The following is a 10,805-nucleotide window of genomic DNA, read 5'->3' as shown; positions in this document are numbered from 1 at the left end:
CCCATAAAAGTCAACATAACAGGAATCTAAAAGAGTATTGAGATCACAGAAACACACAGCAATCAGAAAAAGAACAAAGACGAAAAATATCACGAGACGAAAGAAGCAGACAGGAGTAGTTATACACTCAAACAAAAAGTCAAGACTAGTTATACACCCTGAGCTGATTGGGAACAAGAAACAAAAGAAGAATGAGAGACAGGTGTGAGCAATCAGGATCATCAGATAACAAAAGTAATATATATATATGAAGGAAAACTGACCTTAAAGGCAAAACAGGAAATAAAAGAAACACACAAGCATAAGTAAGCATGGAACAGGCACAGAAAACAGTGAAGGAGCTACAACTTATAAAAATCACAAATCTAAACCAAAACATTGGATTGCAAACCTGAAACTCATCACTAGACTAAACATAAAGGTAGAATAAGGACTCAAAATCACATGAACTATGACTCACACCTGTACAGTGTCACTAAAGCAGAAACCCAAAGATCGCTAAGAAACAGTAAGACCAGCACATTTTATATGTGAGTGTTTTGTTCAGTTCATTTTGTTGTAGATAGTGAAATAATTTTTGAAACAGCTCTTCTACAGAAACATCTCTTTGCTAGAAGGCCCTAAAAAGGCAGCCAGGTGACCGTAATTCTTTTCATTTTATAAATATTTATTAGTCACTTATTAGCCAGTGTTGTAACATTTGGTGAGAGCTGATATCCAAAAAGAGTAACAGAATTAAGTGGAAGGCGAGCACTTAACATCTGTTAATTAACAGACATTTTTCTTGACAGATGTTTGACTTGTCACAGTAGGAAAACGACAGGTGTATTAATGATGGCTGCATTACACTGGCACATTACACGTACAGGGTATGAGATTATAGCAATTATGTGATAGGTTTAATGAAAGCTAAGCTGTGTGACATGGATTGAACCTTACCGTTGAGTGAGACATCAAATTTAATGCATTTAGACTGCATCATGATAAAACTGCTGCAATTTCTCTGCTATTTCTTTCCACACTGTGTCATTCCTGGTGTGGTCGTGATAACAGCTGGAGGACACATCAGGAAATAACTGCCAGAGCTCGGCTACAGAAAACCTGCTCTGAACATTTTACCTCCATCGGTTTCATAATGCTGCCATTATCGTGATGTTATCTATATTGTTTATTGCTCTTTTTGTGGTTGGGTCACAGATTTATGTATGTTATGTATAGCAGCGTGTTAATTTCAAAGTTTTCTCCCAGGCTGTCTTTGGTCTGGGAGTCTGCCTTTGGGACTGTGGACCCAATTTGAATATATTTAGTATGCTTTATGTTTATTTATTCAACATATTTTCATTATTTTCCAATTCTCCCCAGATTTTTAATGATTTGTTTGAAAATATCATTAGAGTACACAGACTTTCAGATTTTAAGCATTTTAAAATCAATTAAGCAATCAAGTGCCTAAAGTATGAAATCAAATACAGATACTGCTACAGTCAGTAAGTGTTATGCTTTAGTTTAATTATTGGTTATTTTTATAGTGAGTTTTATTTCGCTCTAACTGTATATGACGCAGACAGAAATTCCTGTCTGCACACACAAAAAAACAAGCAATGATTCAGTGAACAATGACCAGACTTTCCAAAATTTCCAGTTTTATTGTTTTAACTGTCTGCAAGTATCGAGGCCATGTCAAAAATGTAGTTCTTTGAACGGCCTTTGATGTATAACCTATAAATAAGAGAGACATTACTTTGCCCGAAATCCTGGTCCAGCAAGTGCTGGTGATTTTTGAACAGTGTTAGCATATGGTGCTAACTCTGTTTGGATTGTGATCAGTGATTTCTTATAAACCAGAAGTTTGATCATCGCCTATTTGTAATGTTACTAAAACACAGTACGCAAAGAACTGCAACAGTTTGACATCTTCGAGTTAATCATAGATAATAAACTTTTTCCATGTTAATTTAGAAGTTTTGGAATTTTTGACGTTAAAAAGAGGAAAAAAACAAAACAAACCCTTTCAGCTTGGTTTTCGTACACTGCGTCATCTCTCTGTGGTTTCTCACTGCTTCAGCACTTGTTCCCTATAGCTTGGCCTTGGGTGGGGAGAGGGGTGGGGGAGGCTGTGATCAACTCCACAAAAACTCAAGAGGACGCTATGATGGTCCTAATCAGAGATGGGGAAAGAAAAATGCATGTAGAGAAAGGCGGAGTGATTGGGCAAGAGAGGCAGAGAGGGAGAAAGCAGCCTCAAGGAAAGACCCATTTCTCTCCTGCACATTGCACATCCACCACAATGCAGCCTTCACAAATGAACGCGATGTCAGACCTAACTTATCATGACATCGAGCGAATTATTTCATTATTACGATGGGAACATTGATTAGTGAAGATGTGCAGTGTAGTGTAAACTAAGTAAATCTCCAGACCAGTTACCATAGATTGTGGTGTATATTTGCTGCTGTTATACGTTGGCATAAAGGCAGTGCTATTCAAATGTGCAATGCACCCATGCACAAATTCATTAGTACACATCCTTAAATGCTTAAGCAAGCAGCTAATGATTTAATTTGAATGGGGGAAATAGGACAACAGATGCAGAAAACAGAACAGAACGAGAGAGCAAGAAGAGAGCGGGCCACTATGAAGAAGTGTGACAAACAGAGGGAACAAGCAGCATGCAGGATTCCTGTTCACTCTGGCGTACATACATCCCTTTTTAACAGTCTTTTGTGCTCCTTTTTTATTCATGGCCTGAGGCTCCAGAAACTTTGGACTAAATATACCTGTACACACTTAGAGGGAGGCTGGGCTGGTGGGGAGTTCAGCTCTGACCCAGTGTGGAAATGATCTCCTTTTCCTCCTGATTTCAATCTTTGGGAAAAGCCTGTTGGTCTCTTAGCAAACATGGTGGATAGTTTAAAAATGATAGCACTGATTTACCATCCCCCTTAAAGACCTGGGAATATTCAGCACTGAGCTTCTATGTTCCCCTCCTGTCCGTGTCTGCCTGTTTGTTCCTCAGGTAGTGGATAAGAACGCCCACATGGCGGTGGGTTCGCTCACCATCAACGAGGAGAGGTCAGAGGTCATCGACTTCTCTGTGCCGTTCATTGAGACGGGCATCAGTGTCATGGTCTCCCGTAGCAATGGGACCGTCTCCCCGTCGGCCTTTCTAGGTAAGTAAAAAGACACCTGATGGTCCTGGCAGATGTACAGCACAATCAAGAACAATCAGATGCGCACACACACTCGTATCACATAATAAATGCAGAATCACAGACAGAGACGACACTAGGTTTTCAACAAAATGAGTACATTGCTTGTTTGTGGTGAACAACCTGTTCTGGCAGCAATAAAACTAACAACTTTAAGAACACAGAGACATAAAAAGCAACAGGGAGCAAGATATCAGTCAAAATCACTTGAAAAAGGTATGGCTGCAGTGATGAGTATTGAAAAAAGTTTCAAGAATCATTTTTATTGTTGGCATTCAATGCAGGTTTACAGAGAAATGATAAATTTATGGCCTTGAAAACAGCAGCTGACAAAAAAATCTCACTACAAGGTCCACGGAGAGGTTATTCTGAAAGTTTAATGGAATAGCAGATGTTCAACATTTTTAGGAATTTTCTTTCTTAATAATTGAAGAAGGAGCTTAAAGTTCTGTCCTTTTTCTTTTGTGCCAGAGAATCTCATTTCATGTTGCACACGGGGGCAGGCGTTTTTCACACATTTATCAGGACACTCTTTCTGTTGTTCTAAAGCTCATTGGGATGTTTTAAAGTGAAAAAGGAGTAGGCAGAAACTACAATCGTCTTGTTTTGTCAGCTAATTTTTCATGATTTGACAAATGCAGTGTGTTTCCAGTGCATGTTTCCGTCAAAGTAAAAGGTCCTCTGTCCTTTATTAGTTTAGCTATTTATAATATTTAAAGCGCTGGCAGTAAAAATATAATAAGCCTGTTACAAAAACACGTTTCTTTCTCCTTTCATTTCTTAAGTTGAATCTACAAAAAAACGGGTATTAAATATTTTTGCACCAACAAGGTGATTCCCAAAGAGCTATTACTTAAAAACTTCAAAAAATATTTGAGGAAACTGCACAAGTGGAGGACAAAATCCATTATTAAGCAAAGGACACACAAGAACTGCACTGAAAATCAGTGACAATAGGTCTGATGGAGTGGCCCTGTCATGGTTTGGGGATGCGTTTCGGCAAAGTGTTGTTGGGGATCTTGTCAAAATTCATTAGAATTATAAACATCCATCAAAGTTTGATCCACCGTGTAACACCATCTGGTAAGTGTCTGATGGGCAAATTAATTAAGTAATAATTTTTTCTTATATACTTACATGTTGTATTTCCATATATGTTTACACACATTTCAATAAAGAAAATGTCCCATTTTTTAAGCAAAACATAATGAAATGAAGGGTTGTTAAGACTTTAAACAGTACTATAAATATGCTGATTTGTTATTGTTTAAAACGTGATGTAATGTAAAGAATGAAAGGAAAAGAGTTGGACCTCATGAAAGTGCTTAGAAAAATGAAACTGCAAAATACTATAGAGCTGAAAATTGGACAAATTTAACTGACTGTGAACTGCTCAGGAAGAGCTGTCTGGTGAACCTTTGGTGGGGATTGTTTTGTCAGCTACAACACTATGGTGTTTGTCACAGACCATAATATACGATACAAACTACAAAGCAATTGGAAAACGTGCCTCCTTCTCAGTGTTTCTCTTCAGAGGTGCTTGTTAGTGTTCACAGAAACTCAGACAAAATCCATAAATGTGACAAGCACAAAGCACATAGCGTCTGAATACAAATAGGCATGTTGATACCCGAGGGGTGGTGGTGGGGAGGAGGGGGTGGGGGGTTATATTATAATTTACTTTCATTTGCTTTAATGAACTTCCTTTCTCTGTCTTCTCACAACCTCCCTCCCTGTTTCCCTCTCTCTTTCAGAGCCCTTCAGTGCCGACGTCTGGGTGATGATGTTTGTGATGCTGCTGATCGTGTCGGCAGTGGCTGTGTTTGTGTTTGAGTACTTTAGCCCGGTGGGTTACAATCGCTGTCTGGCAGACGGACGAGGTGAGAGGACACACACGTCCATTAACACACAAACCCAGACCCACTCGATTCCTGCTGCTAAAAGGTAACAATGAGGTACATTTTTAGGCAATCTGATGTGCTCTAATGCAGTCTTAGCCAGCAGGCTTTGTTAACTTGAATGCAGCATTCAAACTGAGCCCTCCAGGTGCTAAATTACTTTGACAATCCCGTCTGAATGAGTTCAACTGGAGCTCTGGGACTTCCTACTTGATGTCTTGAGTGCTTATCTGCATCTATAGTCACTTAAGCTCTTTCACTAATGAAAAGGATCATTGGCAAGAACCAGATAGCTGATCTTAAGTATTCTTAGCATCGCTGCGCAAAAACAAAGACTCCTCTGTTCCTGCATTACAAAATAGTTTCTGTTCTCAAATATTACAGCGGCATTACACCGCCACATCTACGGTTGTAAAACTGCTGAATACAGTTAACAAGATCTGGTACCTTACACTGAAAATGTATGTCAGGTCTAATGATGTCTGACAGTATCAAACAACACTACCCTGTTGAATCAAATGCAGTCTCAGCACTCCATTCATATCAACTTGCCTATCAAAATCAATGGCTCAGATTCATTCTGGGTTTCCTTTTTTTCCCTCTAGCTTTTATATGCTCGCTCTGTTTGACTCTGAGGATTGTATTAGGTTGCCACAATAGCAACCTCTCAAGATAAAATCAGAGAAGTGTTATATTGCTGCTTACAGCCTTTTTTTTCTTTCAAGGACCGAAGGGAATAAAATAGTTTGGAGTAATGTTTCCTACAGTGCTGTTTTCTGAATGTCTTATGGGTTGTGTCACTTAATCGCTGGGTTGTGTAAGGCTGTTGTCCTGTACTGCTGCTGCAGCTGTAGCATATGTAATTGCAGCCTGCTGTGCGCCCATCTCCCCCCCACCTCCCTTCGTCCCTCTCCTCATTTCTGTGGTAGGTAGTGTATCCTTCCTGCCACCTTGTCATACTCCCGTAGAGGTAGGTGGAGCAGAGTTAGTGGTGTGTAACAGTGGGTTGTCATTGCCATGTCTGGAAGAACAGATGTTGACTGTAGAGCACATCCTGCGATCACTGACAAACTAAAGGATTGGGCTAAATCTATGCCGTGTTTCTCCTATCCATCAAATGAGTCCTTCAATGAGTAAATGCAGATAAAGCAAGGTAATACCTATGATCTGTGAAACTGATCCCTTTTTCTTCTCCCCTTTTGCTTTGCATCCTCCTCCTCCTCCCCCTCCTCTCCTGTCATTCTGTCTCCCAGAGCCCGGCGGCCCCTCCTTCACCATCGGTAAGGCCATCTGGCTGCTTTGGGGTCTGGTTTTCAACAACTCTGTCCCTGTGCAGAATCCCAAAGGCACCACCAGTAAGATTATGGTGTCAGTGTGGGCCTTCTTTGCTGTCATCTTCCTGGCATCCTACACTGCCAACCTGGCTGCCTTCATGATCCAGGAGGAGTACGTTGACCAGGTGTCAGGCCTGTCAGACAAAAAGGTGTGAATTTAAGGCAATGTGATCGTTTGTGGGGTGAAGGAGCACATGGGTGTGAACACATGTGAGAGTGGGCTACTTAATTTGGAGTGAAACTAGTGTCTGTTTTATTATTTTTTTTATTAATTTACTTTTTCTATTTAGAATGAATATTCAATTCAGTTTTATTTATATAGCAGCAAATCACAACAACAGCCACCTAAAGGTGCTTTATTTTGTAAGTTAAGGAGCCTGTATTACTGCAGACAGCAGCCTGCTTTGAGCAAGCACACAGTGGGAAGGAAAAACTCACTTTTAACTGCAAGAAACCTTCGACAAAACCAGGCTCAGGGAGGAACAGCCATCTGCTGTGACCGGTGGGGGGTGAGGGGGGGAAGATGAGACCAAAAACCCCCAAAATATTATGGATGAGTGTTTCGATTCAGTGCTTTGAACTTATTTGATCTCTCTGCTAACTTGCTACTGTAGCTAGTTTTGATGCAGGTGCAACATGTGGTTTTTCAGAATGGGGCCGTTAGCTTATTGTAACTGGTAGTTTAATGTAATAGCTCAGTCACAGAGTAAAAATAGATAGAACCTCCTTACAACAAATAAAAAAAATGCTTGCCTGGCGGTTGCATTTAAATTTTTATTTTTCCTCTGTCCAGAGGTCGAGGGTGTTACACTCTCAACATCTTTCCACACTTGATTGCAAAACGATTGCACAGATTGCTTCTCATAAGGGGACACAACCCTGTATGGATGGATGGATGAGACTGATGTGCATTTTGAATTTGTCATTTAATCTAGAAAAATTAAAAAATTAACGATTGCATCAAGTAATTAAATAAGAAATAAAACTAAGAAACTAAAACTGCTGCTTTGATCTTTTCAGCATTTTTATGCTTCTAACATACATTGCAGATCTTTATTCTGAACTTGATCTGATGAGTCATACATATTTGTCTAAACATGTCCAAGGATTCTTCACATCTCTAAACAGTTAGTTGATTTTAAGCTTGCTAAAGTCCTGCTTAACAGTGCATTAAAAGGCTATTTGATGCAGCTCACTGCTCTTTTCTCTGTGTGTTTTCTTTTCCCGAAACCCCCCACCGCAGTTCCAGAAGCCTAACGAATTCTCGCCGCCGTTCCGGTTCGGCACGGTGCCCAATGGGAGCACAGAACGCAACATCCGCAACAACTACCGGGACATGCATGCCTACATGACGAGCTTCCACCAGAAGAATGTAGACGAAGCCCTGTACAGTCTGAAGACTGGGTGAGGAGCAGAGAGATAGCGGGCCTGATGTGGGACGCTAGGAGGGAGTTGAAAAGATTTCAGGAGGGAGAAGAGAGACTGTGTTATGGAGCCGTAAGGTCCTGTACTGATGCAATATACAGAAAAGATGATGAAGGAAAAAGGAGAGGGAGACAGAGGAAAAGAGAGCATTCTGGGTAATGTGGGTGGGCAGCGTATCTGCCTGCCACTGGCACCCAGAATAGCAGCGTAGCATGCGTTTGCTCTGAAAGCTAGGTAACATCTTTACTTCCTCTTCACTCTTTCTCTCTCCCTGTCTTCAAACGCTTTCACCCACCACGGCTGAAGAAAACAGAACAGGGACGAACCTGTGATGAAGGGCACAGAGGTCCTGGAGCCCTGAGGGGCCCTTGGTGGAGATTTGTCACCAATCTGAAGACCGTCATGTCATTGTATCTGTTAATCAGAATCAGAATCAGAATACTTTATTGATCCCTGGGGGAAATTATTTTTGTTACAGTGCTCCATTTTAAACCAACATTAAGACAAGACAGACAATACACTAACTAAGAATAGTACAATATATACATTTATATACATACATACTTCACTCATAAATAAATAGTTGGAAAAGAAACATGTGTAGTTGTAGCAGTAACCAGTGTGTTAAGTGGATGCGTTGTACAGGGAGATGGCCACAGGCAGGAAAGATTTCCTGTGTCGTTCAGTGGTGCTTTTCGATAATCTCAGTCTCTCACTGAACGTGCTCCTGTGACTGACCAGCATGTCATGGAGAGGGTGGGAGGTGTTATCCAACATTAACCCAGGGTTAATATGGATAGAACACAATGCAGAGGTTTTACAGGAAACATGGCAGTTCACCACCCCAGACCCTGAAACACTTTGGTCTCATGGTCAGTTTAGTTACTGAGCTTGAAGATTCGTTCTCAACACTGGAAACAAAAGTGATATATTTTACTTCTTCACATCTGAATGGAATTGGTCATTTAAACAGCGAGGTTTATATTTGAACTCTATGACCGGTGTTTAGGTGTTATCTATCACATGATGACACCTAAACAATTTCCATGACAAGAGAACAACCTAAAATAGATTCCTTTCCTCATTACAGAAGAGTTAATGGCCTAAATTTCTCCTACCTGGTTTACTGTACTAATTTATATTTTATTTGTATTTTACTTGAATTGCCTCTGTGCTATTACTGCCTTAAAAAGATCACACAGTCTTGCCTTGTAGCACTTTATATGAGAGAAACTCAATTTCCTTGTAAATTTTCTCAGTGTTTTGCAATTTCTTATTAACTGTTACCTGAAAAAAAGAGAATTAATACCAATTAATCATAAACAAGCATAGCTTGGAGTTTGCAGTCAGTGCAGTGGATACCAGGTCAGGTCAACATGCAAAAATGTGCAGAGACAAACATATCATTAAAAATGACTTACCTGCCTTTTTTCTTTACTGCCTAATCACACCGTACTTTACAGGAAACCTCTCAGACCATTCAATGACACAGATGATTGTGATTCAGTGTCTTAAAATCTCCATTTGACATAATGAATCGGTGATTTGAACATTGTCACTATTTGTGGTGAAGGTGGCTTCACAGCTTTGACTTCCAGCTCATTTTTCTTCTGTCATCCTTCACAGCAAATTGGATGCCTTCATCTATGACGCTGCAGTGCTAAACTACATGGCTGGCAGAGATGAGGGGTGTAAGCTGGTCACCATCGGGAGCGGCAAAGTGTTTGCCTCCACCGGATACGGCATCGCCATCCAGAAAGACTCAGGGTGGAAACGGGCCGTGGATCTGGCTATTCTGATGCTATTTGGAGATGGTAAGGAGTGAAATGATGCAATACAGGAAATTAATAAATATTTTAGTGTCTCGTATCTCATATAACAATTATACAAGTTATGCAAGTCATCACAGTCTTAAAAGATTAGATAATTGTCATGTAAATTTAGTTTTTTAAAGATAATGATGTGTTTTTAGTGTCATAACTGCAGTGACTATTGCCTACTGCAGAGAGGGCTTGGGCAAGTAATGTTGTGATAGTGATATTACAGGCAAATTAAATAGACCATTACTTTTAAGAAACTTCTGCTGCAGCCTTAATTTGTACAATAATCATTCAGGTTGAAAATAACAAAGTGAAGTCATGCTCTCATCGGGGTAGTAAAACTGGAGTCATGGAAGGAGCAGTGACTCAGAAGGTGGCCGGTGCTCGCTATGGTGACAACCCAAGAGCCTGCTGATGAAACCCAGCAGTCAGCGAGGCTGTCGAGCTGCAGGATGAGGCCTCCAGAGCCAGGTTGGCTCATCGCAGGCCTTAATCAACAGCGCGGTACCAGCAGGCCTGAAAGGCTGCAGCTGCTGTGGCTGTAGAAATGAAAGTTTCAACGGGGGATGGTTTGGTTATTTGGTAGCTCGGGAGGTGTTTTTGCAAAAGCCCGCTTTGGCAAAGAAATTAAATATTGACCTTAACTGAACATTGCTAGGAGTAAAGCTGGACAAAGGTGGTCTTGAAATGCTGAACCCTGTAGATGTTGTTCGATTGTTGTGATCGTCTTATGTCTCCACATTGATTTCAGGAACAGGGCCTACGGAACGGCAGAGTGATTAGGTGGAAAAACCAAATTCAGCTCGAACCCCTTAAATATATTTGATTTGTTCAGGCTCGGTCTGGAGCACATCAGTAAGGATGGTCCTATACATATATCAGTGACATGATTTGAATGTTTGTCTGCAGCAGTAATATATCGAAGGGGGTTTGATACGGCCATTAAAAATTCTATATTTCGATTTTGACTCTGTTTTGAGTCAAAATAAAAATATAGTAACTTTGCTTAAGTCAAAGTTTTCTTTTTACCTTTGTAATATTGAACACCCATAGATCATCCACTGTCTGAAATAAGCAGTTTTAGCACCTCTTCTCACTTTAAGCCTCCTTTACTATGAT

The 10,805-nt window shown here is 40.4% G+C and overlaps 1 protein-coding gene across 6 annotated transcripts in view; it reads left to right on the top strand.

Moving 5' to 3' along the window:
- grin2bb (glutamate receptor, ionotropic, N-methyl D-aspartate 2B, genome duplicate b) overlaps positions 1 to 10,805 on the top strand; it is a 129,625-nt gene that overhangs the window by 102,435 nt on the left and 16,385 nt on the right. For all 6 annotated transcript variants that reach the window (XM_013914350.1, XM_013914349.1, XM_005747070.2 and 3 more), the window contains 5 exons: positions 3,017 to 3,170; positions 4,964 to 5,089; positions 6,361 to 6,590; positions 7,685 to 7,845; positions 9,493 to 9,680. In XM_013914350.1, coding sequence (XP_013769804.1) covers positions 3,017 to 3,170; positions 4,964 to 5,089; positions 6,361 to 6,590; positions 7,685 to 7,845; positions 9,493 to 9,680 — 859 coding nt within the window. The remainder of the gene's footprint in view (positions 1 to 3,016; positions 3,171 to 4,963; positions 5,090 to 6,360; positions 6,591 to 7,684; positions 7,846 to 9,492; positions 9,681 to 10,805) is intronic.

The sequence above is a fragment of the Pundamilia nyererei genome, unplaced genomic scaffold (genome assembly GCF_000239375.1).
Source record: "Pundamilia nyererei isolate P.nyererei 1_Seehausen unplaced genomic scaffold, PunNye1.0 scaffold00187, whole genome shotgun sequence".
NCBI lineage: Eukaryota > Metazoa > Chordata > Actinopteri > Cichliformes > Cichlidae > Pundamilia > Pundamilia nyererei.
The sequence above is the reverse complement of the archived record's forward strand: the minus strand, read 5'-3'. Positions and strand labels throughout refer to the sequence as shown.